Below are 19366 nucleotides of genomic sequence, written 5' to 3' on the forward strand. Positions count from 1 at the left end.
AATGATTTAAGCCTATTTTGCTCGCTCAAAACTATTTTTAGTCGCAAATGCGAGTGACGGACGGATCGCCACACTACCGACATTTTATTCCGCCCGTCACGGCACGCTGTTTGATTGCGTTATCAAAACGCCGCTATTATTCGGCCTTGCTTTTAACTTATTCCACCGAATACAGAATGTGTGTTTTTTTGTAATATTCGGCCGAATATATTCAGTTACCAAATATTCGGTGCATCCCTAGTGGCTATTGAGCAAAAAACAACATATGACAACATGTTGATTGCAGCACATATTTACTTCGTGATTAGTAACCCTTCCCTCTACAGCCACAGCCAGTTTTTCCAGTATCCAAGAAGAAAAGACCGGATACTACATGGTGAGAATATTGAATTAAACTCTATCACTGTGCCGTAAGTATTGCATGAAAATGGCTGAAAATTACACCTGTGAAAAGAAGATAAATGCTTTCAAAAATAGCCAGACATTATGATAACAGCATAACTCATGTGCCACACTTAAGCGACCGTTAGATTCTGAGGTTTCAATGCAACATCCCACATATATTGTGGACGTAGGAATTAGGACAATCATTCTCAATAGATTAGTTTTTCTCACAGTCACATTTTTGAGGGTTTACCCATTTAAAAAGGTTTTATAAGACCTTGCTGCACCGAACAAGTGGTTTTTTTCCCTTCTTGAGTAATTACAAAAGGCTTTGACTCAGCTATTGTACTTGGCTGCATGTCAGAGTTTTCTATTAGGGCTGCTTGAAAACGGTTTCATTGTTTTCCCCCCAAAACCACATTCCGTCTTTGATGTTAGATGTCTAATGACAAATTCATTGTGTGTTTGTTTATGTGAGAAAGTAGACATTTCAGAGCTGAATGAAGTTGTTACTTCTTAAGAAAAAGAGCAGATGAATTTCCATAAAATTCTTAGTTTTTTGCAGTGACATTTGATGCAGTGCAGCAGCTGGTTAATAGCTAGTTTTTTCAGAGGTGGTCATGTTAACCATAATTTCACAGTAAATAGTTGATGTTAAAATGCTGTATGGGAGCTTTAGAATTAGGGTTAGAAAGATTCCAATATTGATGTATTTGTATAATAATAATCTTAATGTGTCCGTGGCTGAGTGGTTAGCCTCACAGAAAAGTTCTGGGTTTGACTTGACCTTTGTCCTTTTGTACCGTTAACATGTTCATCATGTGTCAGTTTCCTCCAGGCACTCCATTTTCCTCCCACGCTAAACACATGCATGTTACATTACACGTTCCCCTGCCATTGCCCTTGACCAAGGCAAGACATGATTATAATAGTAATGATAATGTTATTTGTATGGCACTCTAAAAGCAAGGTGCACATAGAGCTTTCCAGTGAAGGTAGATGACATAAAAAGACAATCACACATATAAAAACAGCTGCAAAAAGAAGTCACCATCCATTGGTGGAAAAACAATAAAACACTTTCAACAAGAGTAAAAACAAACAAATAAAGAGTCTAGTGGTCACACAAGCTGGCAAGGTAAGGTCTAAGAGCTGGAGTTGGTCTTAAGTGCAAGTATAATTTGATTGGTAGTGTGTAGATAACACAGCAGCGGGACAAGGGATCCAAAATGTCCTTGGCAAAAAACCCCCTCATGTCTTTGCACTAACAGCTTCATCATTTCTTCATTTAAAGCCCTGAATTTTAGATGCATTAAAACACACTTCCATGCCTTTTTAAGTAATTCAGGAAAAGTGAGTCATTAGGTAAAAAGGCTTTATAGAATGATGGCATTAGTCAGTGAAGATGAAAAACCAGTGAATGTCATCACATTAAAATTGGTTCCAAGGCTCTTTCCAATTGCCGTTTGACTACAGCTGGGTGGGAGGTGACGAACTCACTGGCAACTCACACACAGCCTTGGCTGTTTCAATTTTGCAGCTCCAAAACTGATTTGGCTTGGTTAGAAAAAGGAGGTGGCTCTTGTGAAAACATATTTAGGGCATTTTTGTCTATTTTTACATAGTTTTCTTTTTTATTCATGACAGTAGGAATTCTAGCAATCTAGCACTTTGGTCCAGTGCTGTACAACCTTGGTCACTGGATTGATGGACTTTGATAATACCCTGGTATTTCATCTTGAGCCAGCAGCTGGTTCAAATTTCAACTTAATCACAAAATGCATTAAAAACCAATGACCAAAATCCCGTCAGCTTTGGCTGTAATTCCACAAGTTTATGCCAAGTTCACATCTCGTGGGAAGGAAATTGGAAAGTAGTGATAGAGAAACCTTTTTACATTTACCAGATGATAATTACCGTTCATACTAATATTCTATTTCAAATGTAAAATGAAACGTCTTTGTGAACAGTGCTGTTTGATTAGTAGGATAAACGCCAGAGGGTTCTACAGTTTTTTAATAGTATATTCTATCCAAACCTGCTGTGACTGGTCAGCATACATGAGAAACACAGAATAACCTCTTAATGGAGGTAAATTATACCATTGCTAGATAACTTAAAATAAAGCCCCTTTTGGAAAGTTTTAAAAACTCTTTATGCCTTTTGTCCAATGGTTAGGTGACAAATGTAACCACATCACAAATTGCCCTCGAGCTCACACTCCAACAGAATGGCTTCAATTTTTCTTCTCTACAATCGCCTCTCATTCATTACAATGGGTCACATTGATGTAGCTAGCACAAAAAATGCAAATTCACATCCAATTTCATGGATCTGAAAGCACTCAAAATAGCCTGAACCCTGCCATGGAGAAGCACATGGAGGTGCAGAGCCGTGATAGGCTTGATAAGATGATCCACGGGGTGCAGAACAGCTTGGGTTGTCAGGCATTGTTGGCTTTTAGTGTGTCTAGCTCATTTACGCCCCACCATACTCCAAAGGAATATTGATCAGGAGAGCTTCACTCTCAGTATGAGTTGAGCAACTCTGAAATTTTCTAATGTGTGTGCCTGATTTTTAGAAAAGAGTTAAATCTGTTCCTGTATGTCGTTCGCAGTACCTGCTGACGGAAAGGGCATGGCGGGCAAAAGACATCCAATATCTGGCTCTGTATTTCTTTGTAATTATGGTAAAATATTTCATTTGATGCACTGTTTGTCGACCCCAACTTTGTGCTCCCTACAGCAACCACACACACAGAGCACACACAGACACACACAGACGGTTGTTTGGAGCAGATGTCTTACGTGAGCTGTTTCAAATAGTGGTAAAGAGCGGATAAGAGGAGTTGTTGCATAGTAATTCTGCAGTTTAATCAGAGACGACAGTTACATCAGTGAATGAAGTCTGTTCTTTTTACAAAGCTGAGAACCTTCGTCACCCGTGCAGCTGGTCGACTGACAATAAATTAAAAGTCTGTTATATTCAAGATTCTCAAACAAATATAGTACACTAATGCATGTGTAAGAAGAAGTTGTTCCAATTCAAAACATATGTCATCCAAGCAAACTTACAGACAAAAAAATGTATGTATGTATGTACTATATGTTATATATGCTCTTAATATTTGATTTAAAAATGTCATTGTTTCACTTTAATTATTTCATTGCCTTATCCCTATTAATAGTAATAATAATAATAATCATAAGCAGAGTTACATTGTTGGAAATCCTTAAATCAGGGAGCAGACTCCTGAGGCCAGTAGACATTTTCTCAGGAACCATCAACATATTTTATACACACAAAATCCTTGTGACAGTGGACCAAACATTTTTCTGCAGCAACTGTGAAACGACAGATGACACACTGTAGATAGTGAATTATTGCTTATCAGCATTCAGATGACACCACTGTGCAGAATATTAACTCAAACCAAAGGATTCAGCTGCTGGTGCTGCGACTGTCTGACTCAGCAGCCGGTGGCCCTGCCACAGCAGCTATAGTTTAATATGTTACCAGGTAGCTTGTTTGCCTGCTCGCTAAGCCAGAAGAGTATGTGGAGACAGTCGAGAAAAAAAGCGAGCAACTCATAAAAAAGACTCCCTCATTTTTAGACACACTGGCGGCATGGCTTTAGGGATGGCTCTGTCAGCTGGTTGTTCCACCACTGAGTGGATTGTTCTGAAATTTTGCACAGACAGTCATAGTCCCCAGAGGATGAAACCCTCTGAGTGGTGATCCCATGTCTTTTTCTCCAGCACCAGTGGCACATTGGTGGCATTTTAGGTACTGAGTGAAATGTCTCAACAACTACAGTATAGGCCTTTTTCACAGTGGACATTTTGACATGCCATAGTAGGAAAACACTGATTTAAATTATAAAATTAATGATGGCCGATTTCCATTTAGCTGCTCCACCGCTAACTTGAGCTCATGCGATAAAATTGTAGGTGCCACTAACCAAAAACTGAATTTGGATGGCATGTATTAATGTATGAATTTAGTCATATTAAATTGACAGTATAATTGATGACTGTATGCATACTGAAATGACCAGAAAAGACTTGTGTTTGTAGGTTAGCATGCTATACCCACATTTGTTTCTTATTCCAACATGATTTAGCCACAGGGTCAGGGCTTCACAACTTAGTAACACATAGGACTACAGATGTATTGTGTTGGCAAGATGGAAAAAATAATAGAGTTGCCAAAACTGGAATGTATCCAGCCAGTGTGCAACCAGTTAGCACCATGACAATGACCATGGTAAACATTATTCCTACTAAACATTAGCATTTTCACATTGCCATTGTGAGCATGTTAACATGCTGATGTTAGCATTGATCACAAAGCACTTTGAGTGCAGCCTCACAGAGTTGCTCGTGTGGCTGTAGACCTCTGTCTTGTTTTAAATGTTTGTTTCTATCTATTTCAACAAAGCAGATGAAACAAGATCAGAATTATATGTTTTGATTAGCCAGCTGAAAGATGATTTTTATCTCTGTTGCTCTGAGTTTCCAATGCCAATTGCAAGCAATGGCTTTTGCCAACTACTGGATGTCGTGGCAGTCTCAAAGCTTTAGGTTTAATTCAGTTTGAAGACTTACTGTGGTTTCTATTTTTCACAGTGGTTACCCCACTGATGTTAAATTACAGTGGAAACAGGCAGCTATTTAACTTTTCCCTTATAAGCATTTACAATTGATATTATAATTGGTGCTGCTGTTGCAAAGACAACTGGATCATTTCTCATTTTCAGAACCTAGCTACTACCACAGTTTCCACACTTACTTTGGTTGTTCCACCGTTGCCATATACGCCACTGGGGATATTAACTGCACAGTGCTGATACTCTTTGATAACTTGGGATAGCTAGCGATACCTACTGAAAAAAAACAAAAGTGCTATTCTCTGTCTGTTTTGGTTGCACAATGGTTGATGGACTCTCTTTGTGCTGTAAATCAAGCCTTCATTTTCACAGGAGATTGTACCCTGTAGCAGACAGAATTGCATAGTGGCTTCTAGGGACCCAATCTAAAAGCTGATAGTTTCATTATTCTATCTCCATTACACTGTGCAATCAGCATTTACTTCATAATGATAAGTTAAAGTAAAAAAATGTATCTATTTCCACTTTAAGAAGTGAAGTAAAGCATGACATTACATGAACATCATCAGAGGTCTGAAAATGATTGCTTTTATTAACATTTCTGGTATAAGCGGCACAAAAAGGATAAATTAATACATTTCTCACATTCACTAAGGAGCTTTATCACATCTAGAGGGATCTACAGTGTAGACGGCTTGCTGGTCCAGAGGGACCCTAATGGTGCCCAATCTGTTCATGCACAAAGAGGCTTCGTGCAATTGTTACCCACGGATCAGCCATAGATGTAGAATTGGCCACTGAAGCATTCACACAATCTGTCCGCATCAAATATGAAAATAACTTAATGATCTCCTCATTAATTTGTGAAGTCATACAGAAGCTTTCCGCTAAATCAGTTGTGAACCAAAAGAAAGCTGCTTTCAATTGTGATAATGCAGTACCGTTCCGCTGGATGCAATTTTCCATTACTCGCGAGGTCTGCAAAGATCACGTACTGTATTTATTATGCAGCGGCTCATCCTGCTGTGCTTGTACACAGGAGGTGTCAGTTTTGCATTCTCTCTCCCTGGTTTTGAATTCAGTCTTGATTATGTCATTATATGGCAGCCGCATATGGCTGCACTGCCTGCGATATCTCCAAGAGCCACAGCAGGCAAGAAAAGGCAAAGTGTTCAAGGATTGCTGTCTCTATTTGCTTTCTCTCAGCAGGTTGTCAACAAGTAATCGGTCTCCATACAAATGATGTTTCAGTCTTAGTCATTTAATTGTTACTGGTCTGTGTGCAGTGGATGAAACACAGAAAGTGATAACAATGCGCAGTTCCAATTAAATTCACTCATGTGTGACTTATACTTGAGGAATTGCTTTCTGCTCCAGTCAGAAGTGTTTAGGTCTTTACAGCCCTTTGTCTGCATTTATGCAAACATAGCATGTTTCATGACTATATGCAAAAGTTCTGCATCATATGGCACTGTTGAACTCTGGTCTGCAGCTGTGTTCTAACCAGATAGGAAATTACTGAGCAGCCACAGATATGACTTGGAGTACATTTTTATCTCTGTAAACAACTGGACATGCCCTGTTTGCGTATGGCTTTTGCGAGGAATTAATTTATGATTTTTGCTTTATTGCTTTTGTACTGTGCTTAACAGACTTGGAGAACTTCAAGACCCAGAGAAGAAGTCCAGTGAGGGTTCGTGAAGGTCAAGGAGTGGTCCTACTGTGTGGCCCACCACCCCACTCTGGAGGTAAGACTATTCTGATGTTCTCTATCATGTGATTTTTATTTTAATCACTATCTTACGCAATTAGTCATATGCGCTGCTCTTCCACTAAAACTATCAGTATCAGTAAAGACTCATCTCGTGTTTATCTGGGCAAAGAGGAAGTCACGTTTGTGCTCTCCCCGTCAGATCTCTTGGCTGTTTGTTTGTGTTGTTGAGGTCAGTGGAGTGAGTCATTTTTACTTTGGGACACTCGGGCCTGTCAGCCTGATTTTCAATGGGGGCGAGGAAAAACTTTGGCATGCAGACTGGAGAGGTTGTCTGTAGCTGGGGCCCTGCCAAGCTGAGTAATAGAGCCTCTCTCTGAAGGTGCTTTGTTTGCTTCACATCAGCCCTTTGCATCCATGACATTATCATTGGGAGTTAGCATCCCGTGCTATTAACTCCTACACAGGGGTCTGGAGATTGGATTTTAGTTTCTCCAGCGAGCAAGGCTGAACCTAATTCTCCACTGGAGAATCTGGATGTACTGTAACACAGTGCACACAGCAGGAGTGGAGAGGAGCTTTCAGACATTATTGCTGAAGATAAGTTTTACTGATAGGGTTTTTACTGTAGGTGTTTTTCTCACAGACAGTTTTCTTTGAAAAAGCATTGACTCATCCATTTTGTGGCGATCTCTTAAGGTATGTTATAAGGATATACTGGTATTTCCAGTTGAGCCGGAGCTTAAAATGTTTTGTGTCAAAAAGCTGTGGTTACTTTTAGTATTATTTTTATCTTGTAATATTATTCTACCACCATGATTTAATGTTATTGTGTATCATCTGGTTGTATGGTAACATGACAATTTAAATATCTCATTTAATGCCAAAGAGTTGAACATGGTTAATTTTATCTCTCTTTTTTTCATTGTTTAAGTCATTTTGCATACATTACACACATCATGATCACAGACTGTATAAAATAATGACGGTAGCCGACGTGACATCACCCATTGGTTTGTGGACTCTGACTATGGCATTTTGTCCGTTGCCATCTTGGATGTTTGGAGCCAGAAGTGACCATATTTGGATGAAATGGTGGAGCTAACCCTCACTCTAGCTGCTGGCTAGGTTAGACTTACAGCTTAACTTACAGTTATGTTAACTTTGATAATATCAATGCTAATGCTGATTTTTGCACTGGAAAAACACACATCTGACTCCTTAGAGGGTCTTTTAATACACCCAAACACTGAGCAGACTTTTTTAGGCAAGCAAAACGTAACAATTAACTTTCATGCACTGGGAATACACTAAAACAGCAATAACTACACCTGACTCCTGTCTGGAGTTACGGCATGGTTATGCCAATTAACCAACGTTGTCACTTTGATAGCGACTTGTCAGTGGACGACACCAAACTTTCACCCAAAGCAGCCACGCCCTTAATTATAAAAGCCTTAGTAATATTTAATAGGGTGAATTATATAAAAATTCACCCCCATGCAGTTGTCATGAAATTAGCTAAAGAGACCAAAACTGTTCTCTGCACCAGGCTGTAAACATGTTTATTTTGCCAGCCTCAAGTGGCCATTTGAGTAACTGCAGTTTTCTGTAAATATGCAGATAAATACTGAAAAGTTTTTTGTTTTTTATATTTTTATTATTTTTTCGGGCTTTTGCCTTTAATGAACAGGACAGAGTGAAATGGGGTGAGAGAGATAGCGGGGGGGGGGGTGACGTGCAGCAAATGGTTGCAAGCCGGAGTCGAACCTGCGACCACTGCAGCGAGCCATCGCCTCTATACATGGGGCACTGGCACTATCCACTACGCTACCGACGCCCCATAAATACAGAAATGTTGATCATTTTAGTGCAGTGTTACCCAGAGCTTTACATCTCTCTATTTCTACAGTACATCTCCTATGTCGATAGGCCTACACTCTTATAAACAGCAACCGAATGAAGATCAGCTCTGCACTCAGGATTTCAGCAAAATAGGCTCTATGATGCTTGTTAAGGTTGCTTAGCAACCTCAGATGCAACCTGCTGCTGCGCTCTTAAAGACTGGCACAGAAAAGTCACAAGAATAGCGCCCAGAGCCCGACCTCCCATTTCCAGGCAGTTAAAGATGCAGTATGTGCACGGCCCCTAATTTCCAGGGCTGGTACCTGCGGTTATTCCACAGGCTAGTTAATAACACGTTGGGCAGGAAATCCAAAGTGTGGGATCATTTTGAGAAGGTGAAGGACGAACCCAAGGTGATATGTAAACTCTTCACTGGTCGACTACAAACATGACGTATCCTCTGAAACATGGAAGTAGCTACATGCCCATTAGCCACATAGCACAATCATTACTGCTTTGCCGGCAGCATCTTTAACAGGCAGCTCGCTCAGTGTGTGACGTGCATGTGTAGATAAAATATAGGCCTATATTAATGAAGGGTCATTATTACGGTTTTGTATTTCTCTGTAGTGTAGCACAGTGTTAACAATGTTACTGGTACTATTCTTTCTCACACCTTCAACTCAAACCATTGTGTTGCCCCACCCCAAAATATGTTATTTAATAACTAGTCAACTAATGATCCTAAATGACTAAGGTTGACTAAGAAAATTCTTAGTCAGGGCAGCCCTAGAGGTGACGTTATATACAGATGTAGCATTTCGTAACATAATATTGACTTTTGGTTTCACACAGGACACAAACCCCAGTCTCCTTGGTCAAAGTCCTGTCTTAGTTTGACCCATCAACCACCCCGACCTTCCTCCCTGTGCAGACTTTTTTCACTCTTTATACTATGTGACTTCCTCTTTCGCTCCAGTCATATCACAGCGGATAACCTGCAGTGCAAAGGTGACATGATCACAGCCTGCTGCCTCGCGATTACGTGGGTTATAAAGAGAATATAATGCATTACATTTCATAGTGAATAAGAACAGCCTGCCTTAAATATACAGTGTGGCATTGAAGAGCAGCTAAAAAACTGAAAAACCTTTACTAAAGCTTCGGCTGCTGGGTGCTATATGTAACATAAACACAAATTATTGCTGGTGTCATTTAGGTAAAATTTAGTCCACTTATTCACACTGCTGTTGGAGACCATGCTGTTCAGCTGCTGAAATGAGAAGAGGATGATGTGTTTTTGTTTTTATCACACAGTCACTTGCAAACCTAAGAGTAAGCTTACATTTGTAGTGCTTTGTTGTGTAAATGTTATAATGAGACATCTCACCTTGTGTTGACAAGAAAAGCTGGGACAATGAGCCATATGCTTACATTTGGCAGCCTCGTAGTGTAATGGCCTTTTTTTTTTCTTTCTTTTTTTTTTTTTTTTTGTTAGACACATCCCCTGGTGGAAGGTGTCCAAATGCCAACACACACTCCAGCCAGCTAAAAACAAAACAGCGGCATTGTCAGGAGTGTTGGGCTGTAGTTGCAGTGTCATGACAGTGTCCAAAAATATTTTGAAAGATTTGGCAACAACAATTTAAATTCAACAGTTTATTCATTATTCGTAGGGAAACAGCACTGACTTAGTCAGAGCAGTGTCCCATATGCAAAAATTCTGTCTGGTTTCCTTCTACAGGCTTGATGCACTGTCTGGTGTGAAGGCAATCGTGCAGGCACCAGGCTAATGTTTACAATTTGGAAGAGGGAGATTGCTTCCTTTTTGTGAGTGCATTGACAGGGAGTGTGGCGCTCCCTGGACAACCTTTCGGGTTTTAGCGATGAGTGCAGAAATGAGTCGACATTGACTGACTTCTCCTTGGAAACATCGCATGTGCCAAATCCTCCTGGGTAATTTGCAAACAGGCTGCAAGTACTGTTTGCAAGCCAGTCAGAAAATGGAGGAGATGCTCAGTAACCAAGCGTTAATTTATGCGCTTGGAAATGTATCGATGAAGTTTAATGAGTCACCTTTAAGTCACCTTTGAGTTGAGAGAATAATTTTGACTGTTTGTGTGGTTAATGAATGCTGAAGTCAGTGTAGGTTACACTGCTTTATTCCTGGCTACATACTGTACATTGTAAAGCATTTTAAATGCTGTATATAGTTGTTGCAGCGTTGCATGATTTGTTCTAGTGGGTTAAATCAGGCTAAGTGGAGCTACAGGTGTTCAATATCCACTGCAGGTAATTGTTTCTATTCAGAGCAAGTGATTCATTGCTTGATCTCATATCCCTATTGTGTGAGAACAGTCCTCATATTTTTGGCAAACTGAGGCCAGAAAATAAAAATCAAAATGTGATGATGTGCAGTAATTGTAATTTAAAGTTTGTCAAACCCGGATTTTTCCTGATGGCAGTCGTGCGAGGACACAGAGACTACTACATGTGTAGCATAAGGGTGGCACAGGAACAAGTTGTTAAATGATGAGTAATAATAATAATAATAATAATAATAATAAATTTTATTTGTTGGCGCCTTTCTGAGCACCCAAGGACACCTTACAATAAAAACATACAAAAATACCAATAATACAACATTAAAAATAGAGAGTACGAAGGAAAGTATTTGAAAGATTTCATGTAAGATAGAAGAAGAAAACCAAGGGAGGTTATTAATGTTAAATCTTAGGAATTATTCAGTGCTGCTGCTCCGCTCTGGTAGGGACTAGAGGTGTTGGAAGACCTTGACCAGAGGTTATAAGGCTCATTGTGTAAAAATCACACCTGCATTTTAAATCATAGAAACACATCTAATGAAGGATCTAATTTTATTCATGTTAACAGCAGGTGGGAGCTTCACCCCTGTGAGAAACATCACGCGTGTCATTTAAAAAAAACCTTCCAAACTCACCTCCTCTAATCATGTGCATTATCTCCATGTTATTTTTTTCACACACATTAAGTGTGTTGCTGTCAGCGGTGCAGCTTCCTTTTTTTTTCCTGCTATGGATGATGAAATGTTTTGTTTGACCTTTTAAGTAACAGATGGTTAAACCAGCAGGGGCTTCTATATTCATTGTCATCTCTCGTTGTTACACTCTTGTGCAATGAGGGGATTTCAGGACACAATTTTATTTAAATCAGCATTAAAAATGTAACATCTCTCTTTATAAACTCATTTTTATAACATTTAGGGGAACTCCCTCGGCTTCTGATGCTGCACTTTGCTCAAGAACTCCAGCTGCTTTGTTGTGGCTGTGATCTTGCATATTGACAACATCACATTTCACAGATGTTTACCAAGATGTATGCCACAGTGTGTTTGGGATAAAAGTGTGACTAAATCATCGCAGTTGCTATATCTGGGTCTTGATGTTTTTGTCTTCAGGGAAATGTTAATAGACTTATTCAGTAATTCTCTTCAATAATTCATGCTCATCTTGTCTGTCATTTGTTACCAGAACTTGCTCCTTTTTATTTTAGACCCCAAACTCCCTCCGGACCTTCCGCCAACATGACACTGATCATTTGGGACTAGAGTCCTGGAGGGATTGTTGTCAGTAACCAACACTGTTACATTGCACCTGGCCCATATCTGTCACATCCAGTCTCATATGAAGCCTTTACCTGCTCTAGAAAAAAGGAACGATAACTGCATGCATGCTAATATAAAATGTGTAGGCCTGTTAAATGTTTGCCATCATCATTTTATTATCTAGGGGAAACACAAAGGTAGCACTTCTGATGTCACTGAGCTGCATAAACTCACATTATATTTGGAGTAAATGCTTCCTCTCATTACATGAAAATATAATCCTATGACTTCAGATTTATGTTTATACATGCTGTGTAGCAGTCTCTTTTGCTGCTTGTTCCATGACTCAATAGTGCCCCTCTGACTTATCAGTGTTGATAAAGTACATCTTATTAAAACCGACCCTTACATATGAAAAGAGATGCATCCATTTCAAATATTGTAAACGTCACTGCCTTCATACTTCCATGCGTCCTTTATGATTGCATAGATACAGCAAATAGATGGAGTCAAAAACTTCACACAACAAGAAACAAGGTGACGAGGGAGGAGGTCGATTATTGCGCCCTTAAATGGTGGCAGCGTTGTAGACGGCGCTGATGTCTGCGGCCATAAATGTTATGATCCTGGCATGTGGGCAGAGAATTCTTTCCACTATATTAAAGATTTGTTCCGTTCCTCCATTGTTTGAATTTCTTCGTCATTTCGTACGGTCCTAGCTTGCTTGAAATATGCTACACTGACTCCACGATCTTTGATGGTGCTGCTCTGTTTCATTCATATCTGTCAGCTTTCAGAAAACGTGCACAAATATGGTTGCAATGAATGCAAAGTAGAGACAGCAGGCTCAGTATGTCTCCATCTCTATATCTAGCACTGAGCGTAAATGAGCCCTTATCTGGGATTTGTTCGATTTGTTTATTTTTTAATATTAATTCAACAATTTTTGAGTTTTGAGTTAATCTGACTAAAATGTATAAAACCGATTTCACCTAATTAGTTTAAGGCCAATAAACAACACTATCATTGTGCACTGAAGATATTGTGCCATGTTGGGGCTAAATGGGTGGAGTTTCCCAGCATGCCTTGAGACAATGTGTTTAAGGCCTTAAGCCGAGGAAAACTGTGTTTGAATGTGTTCTATATCACTTAAATTACCCATTATGCAGTGATTAATGTTCATGTATTTGACAATGGTTCTAATGGGTTACAGTTAATGTTGTGGTAAAAGACATTTTGCATTTTGAGTGAAGTGGTACAGTACACACAGTTAGTGACCTTCCGCCTGTGAGGATATTAGAGTGTCTGACACAGAGTTGTGCTGAGGTGAAAGAATTCATGTCTTTGCCTAATAGAGAAACTAAAGCTCCCCACAGTATATCTTAATAGATCAATGAAGTTTTAAAAATAAGTTGTAAAATGTGTACTTAATGTTTTTATGTTCGTATGACATTGAATTAAATGCTCAAACAACAGCTACAAAAATTATTTTAAACTGACATGAAATTCCTGTCAGATTAAGGTCATGTGATACATTTATTTTTTTCTAGTGTACACAAAACTTTTATGTTACTGTATTGTAATAAACTAAAAGTTGTGAGTGCAAGCTGTTTGGAAAAAAAAGTTAAGTTGTGTTTTTTTTCTCCCCTAAATTTTCTTTGAGGATTTTCTTTTTTTAGAAAATACAGTGAATCTATTTTTTACAGAAACTGTGTTTGAGAAAAAGTCAAGCTAATTAGTGAAGTGATGTCAGGTCAGTTTTTTAACATACTGTTCAACATATTGTTAAATTAATTTTAAAAAATGGATGCCAAAGACTTAGAGGGGTTTTTTTTCACAGAAGAGAGATTTTGTTCAAATACATATTCAGAACTGACCAAGAATTACACATGCATATATGACACTTGATACAAAAACGTGAAACACAAAGTTGCTCCAAATCCAATAAGCATTATCTGCACTCACACTGTCCACAATAAAGTTATTCGGGTGAATGGTGATTAATTGCTACTCTCGGTCAAATTCATTCAAACCGGGTCAGCCTGCTCCCCTGCTGTTTTTCCTCATACCAAATACACACAGCCAGAGCGCGCTTTTGTCTGACCGACCACTAACGTGCAGCCTGCTTTTGTTTATACCGAGAGCCCCTTCATTCCTTCTTGTTGCGATAGATCATAGCTGCTCTCTGGAGACCTTGCACAGTGCTCAGAATGATCCATTTTCTGACAATATTTTCGGCAGCTGTCATCGTACATTATGCCTATTGATGGAGATGTTGAGGATGCTGAGATGTGCTTTAGGATGAATCATCTCCAATTTTCTAACATCTTTGCTGAAAGGCTAGCCCGACCGTATCTGCTATGGTAATGATGTACCCCATTTTAGGTACATGCTCACACATTCATGCATACGCATACTGTACACCCACACAATTTACAGTCACAGTCTCTTGTCCACATTCAGCCCCTTTCTTAAACTACAGATATGAATGGCTGTTCTGACCCTGGTCACTCTGATCCACTGAATTCTTTAAAAGAGAAATAGGGCTGCAGCTAATGATCATTCTTTTATTTATTCATCTACAGATTATTTGTCATTATTAAGGTGCAGAGTGTAAAATTTAGAGGCATCTACTGGCAGAAATAGTTTATAATGTTCATTTCTATTTACACGTTTAAATGTTTTCATTAGTTTATAATCACCTGAATATAATAACTGTTGTGTTTTTGTTACCTTAGAATGAGCCGTTTATATCTGCATACGGAGCAGGTCCTCTTTCACAGAGTCCTCCATGTTGTTCTACAGTAGCCCAGAACAGACAAATCAAACACTTGCTCTAGATAGGGCCCTTTGCTTCTTTGTTTACGGATTTTTGGGAATTCTCACAGGCGCACGGAGGGTATTTTAGTCCTGCAACCTCAGCGCTAGATGCCACTAAATCCTGCACACTAAACCTTTAACTGCTTAGTCATTTGGGCTGTAAAATTATGAAAAATACCCTTCACAAGTTCCCTGACCGAATTATGTCATTTCACATATCTTGTTTTTTTCCGCACAAATGTCCAAAACCCCCAAATATTCAGTTAATTATCAGAGAAGTGCGAGGAAATTAGACAATTTTCACATATTAGAAGTTGAAACCAGTGAGTTTAGCTTTTTTTTTTTTTTTTTACTAAAACAGTACTTACTGTGTTTAATGTTTAATCAATCAAAATTGTTAATTTTATTTGTTTTTTATGTGTTGGTCAGTTAATCAAATAAATATCTTAATATTTGCAGCCCTGTGAAAACTGAAAAAGAGTATACATACATATAGTTATGTTAGGAAACTTTTTTAAAAAGGAGAAAAAAATGTCTGAACCAGTTTCATACAAGTATCAATAGGCAGCTGACTTTATCTCCAGATGTTTTTAGGTCCTAATTTAGAAGAAAACCTTATCTGTCCGTGTCTATATTCTCATAAATTAAATTAGATTTTTAAATTGGATATGATTTAGCAGAGACTTTTTACTGAAAACTGTCACACGTGGGCGAAGAGACTATGAAGGCTGCAAAATAACAATAAAAAAAGAGTGAAAAGATTTAGGCAAAAATGAGATGCATTCATGGAGACAACATACAGGTGTGACAATTACATGATACATGCTCTACTCTGTTTACAGCACTATGAATGTATTGTTGCACATCTGAAACAGAAATTTGGCTGGCATTTGAATAGACTCTCACAGTGTTGGAAAAGTGAGAAACACGCTCTCATAAAGGGTGACGGGACATAATTCATGATCAGCGCAATACAGCCTGCCTTAGACAAGGATCTGCCTCATCTCCCCTTTAAAGGATTTCAATATCCCATGCATGATTCAGGAGGCCATTATTTCATTTTAACGATGCCTCAAAACCCTCAAGACAGCTGCAGGAAGTAGTTTGGTGCAGCCAGGATGCTCTAAAACTGTGAGACAGTTTGGAGTTGCACTTAAAGAATGACCAAAATATTGTCAAGTGTCCAAGACGAGCTGCAGCGGTGTTATTCCTCCGCTCTGTAGTGTATTTGCATTAGATGTCAGTCCGTGTCATCTTCTGCTTTGAGAGGGTCTGAATGACTGTGGTTAGTCCAGCACCTAATGCATCTGACCTCCTTTCACTAATGGAAGCGAGCCTTTTAGATTTACTCAAGGCTGAAATCACTTGTTCTCTCTTTGCAGTGCATATACCTCAAAACAGAGGCTGCTCGTTGGCCGGTAACAACACACATAGCTCGCAGGGATTTCTCCCATGTGCGTGACCTGAGCCATTTCGTAGAGTGAACTTGTTGTGTGTTATGAATACAGATAGGTAGCCCTGGCTAATGGCTGTTACTGTCTAGGGAACAGACTCGCGAGTACAAACTTTGACACAAGTTGTGCATATACTTTTCTTTGATACAATACACACTTGTGCAAAAACCCACTCTGGATTCAGTATGTCCTTGGCCTGTCATGTTGTATTTCTCATCCCTTCTCTCAGATCATTAAGGGGGAATTGATGCTGCCTGTTCATTATACAAGGACTAAATGGAACCACAATGAAAATCTGCCACTCACTGTCAGTCATGATTGCATTATTCCATTACCGCCCATCTGCAGGAGGCTCTCAAGTCAAATACTCAAGTACAACCATTGGTACTTTCCACTTCCTATTTCCTGCTTCCTGTTTCTCACCATGAATCTTTAACTAACCAATTAGTAACCTCTTATTTGCTGTTGTTCCAGTTTGTCGTGCCCTGCACGTTTGGAAGATATTGTTTCAAAAACAGACATTAAATATACATGACCTTGTCAGGATGAGAGCTGGGATATATTATTTAGTGGAGAGGGAGGATAATACAGCTGTTCTCTCCGCAGGTCGGATGGATCAAGCCAAGAAGTTATGGTTGATACACATGACAGAGGCTGGGCTGGAGTTCATGGCGGTAGAAACAGCGAGCAATAAACATTGGAAATGAAATGTAACTTCTCTTACCATGCGTCTCTGAACAGTATATCAAAGTTATTAAAAGAAAAGTCCACTTTTTTTGGAAATACACACATTCACCTTCTTGAGGAGTGTTAATGCCCAACCACACCAAACCAACATGAAATAACTAGTGGTGATGAAGGTCGACTGTTGCGTTGCGTCATGTTGCCTGTGTCTCAGCCAAAAAGTAGCACTTGATCATGCTGCAAAAAGTACAGCCAGCAGCCAACTAGCACCCATGTTCTGCGCCTGTGTGGGAGGAAATAACTTTCCATACCAGTAGGTGGTGGTAGTCTGTATCCATCATTCAAAAAGGGAAACAGAAAGACCGACAGGACGGATTCAAGATGCAAACTAGCCAGTTAGCACATCACCAACACAACCCAATATTGAAAGAACAAAGCATTTTTACCGTGCACTAGTGGACAGTAACACCTAATATAACAAGTTTGTTTTGATCTCATGCCCTGTTGACCTTATCCATTGGTTCATCCATTTCTCTTCTCGTGCATTGAGCCGAAATGCCTCTGAGAGTGATTACGTTCACATTCACACCAACAGCCAATTTAGAGTCACCAATTAACCTAATGTGCTTGGCCTTGGACTGTGGGAGGAAGCCAGAGAAAACCCACACTGACACAGGGAGAACATGCAAACTCCACAAACCCCCCACCCCGGGTTCTAACCAGGAACCCTCTTGCCGTGAGGCAACACTGCTAACCGTGTGTCGCTGTACCGAATGTAAATTACTATTTAAACCAGTATCAATTTCAAATAACCTGTCGGAGTTTAGGGGAGTTTGCATGTTCTCCCCCGTGTCAGCATGGGTTTTCTCCGGTGCTCCGGCTTCCTCCCACAGTCCAAAGACATGCAGGTTGGGGATAGGTTAATTGGTGATTGTCTGTAGGTGTGGATGGATGGATGGATGGATGGATGGATGGATGGATGTTATCTTGCTCAAAGACACAACACCTTCTTAGTTCTTACACCAACCACAGTGCAGAGAGACGGGGTGAAAGAGACAGGTCTGAGCTCTGTGAATGAAGTATTACAGTCAAGGACATTATTTTATTTGTTTATATTGTAATGTGTGGGTATCATTTGCTGGCAGAGGGCAGCCGGGTGATATTTTGCATCTATTAGTGGACTTTTTCTGGCAAATGGATAGAGGACTGTGCACTGGCGGCACACAGGGAAGCTGGGCACTGCTCATCTGCACACACTGTGATGACTCAGAGGTGGTTGAAAATCAGCAGTTTCCCTTCAAAAGTTGTTTATGTTGAAATAAATGTAGTTATATCTCTCATTGTATTGGTTTATGGACACTGTGTGAGAAATAGATGGTTCAATCCTGTTTTTTTGTTGTTGTTTTTTCAGAGGGAATAATGGAATGTCATTTTTTGTCCAAGTTTGACAGCACTAATGCTAAGCTTACCGTCTATTGGCTGTAGCTTCATATTTACTGTACAGACAAATGAGTGGTATTGATCTCCTTATCTTACTTCCAGCAACAACATAAATAAGTGTATTTCCCAAAATGTGAAGTTATTTCTTTAATGCCAGTGCACATCTGCCAAAAGGTTGTCAGCAGATGTATAAAGCTAACAGCAGGATTAGACTACATACTGTAAAGTCATATATATCTCTCTGAGGAGACTGATCTGTCTAATACACTGTGTGTTATGCAGTATGGAATCATTGCATAGTACAGTTGTCTGTCTGTTCAGCTTAAAGCTAGACTGACTAGACTGCTGCATATTTGCTCAAAGATTGTGGGTCAAGCGCTTGAGTTAAGTCTCAAAACTGCGTTTACTAAAGGAATGTTGTCTCTGGCTGTTAATATCACGTCCAACCCCTCTCACAAGTTATTTGAAGAATATGAGCTTTTGCCATCACACAGAAGATTTAGAGTCCCGCAGGCTCAATTGAACAGGTTGAGGAACTCATTTATTCCTCAGTCTGTCAACCTATTAAATCAGAGTGTGGCTTCTAAGTAGTCTGGGTGGAACACTGAATGTAATAGGCAATGAGTAATATGTTGCACTGCATCCACTCTTCATAATGTCTGTTGTGATTTGTAGCATTTAGTTTTTGATTTGTTGTTTGGTTAAATGTCGTATGTGAAAGAGTCGATGTCCTTGTACACTAGACAAGTTTCAGAATGTTCTCTGACAATTAAGTGAAATCAATCAACATTTATACCTTTGAAAATGTGGCTTATTAGACAGAAGGAAACATCATT

At 39.4% G+C, this 19366-nt stretch overlaps 1 protein-coding gene across 1 annotated transcript in view; it reads left to right on the plus strand.

Moving 5' to 3' along the window:
- The window catches only part of cntn3a.1 (contactin 3a, tandem duplicate 1), a 112411-nt gene that overhangs the window by 35553 nt on the left and 57492 nt on the right, over positions 1 to 19366 (plus strand). The window contains exon 5 of the mRNA XM_050065888.1: positions 6646 to 6741. Coding sequence (XP_049921845.1) covers positions 6646 to 6741 — 96 coding nt within the window. The remainder of the gene's footprint in view (positions 1 to 6645; positions 6742 to 19366) is intronic.

Source organism: Epinephelus moara, chromosome 16 (genome assembly GCF_006386435.1).
Source record: "Epinephelus moara isolate mb chromosome 16, YSFRI_EMoa_1.0, whole genome shotgun sequence".
NCBI lineage: Eukaryota > Metazoa > Chordata > Actinopteri > Perciformes > Serranidae > Epinephelus > Epinephelus moara.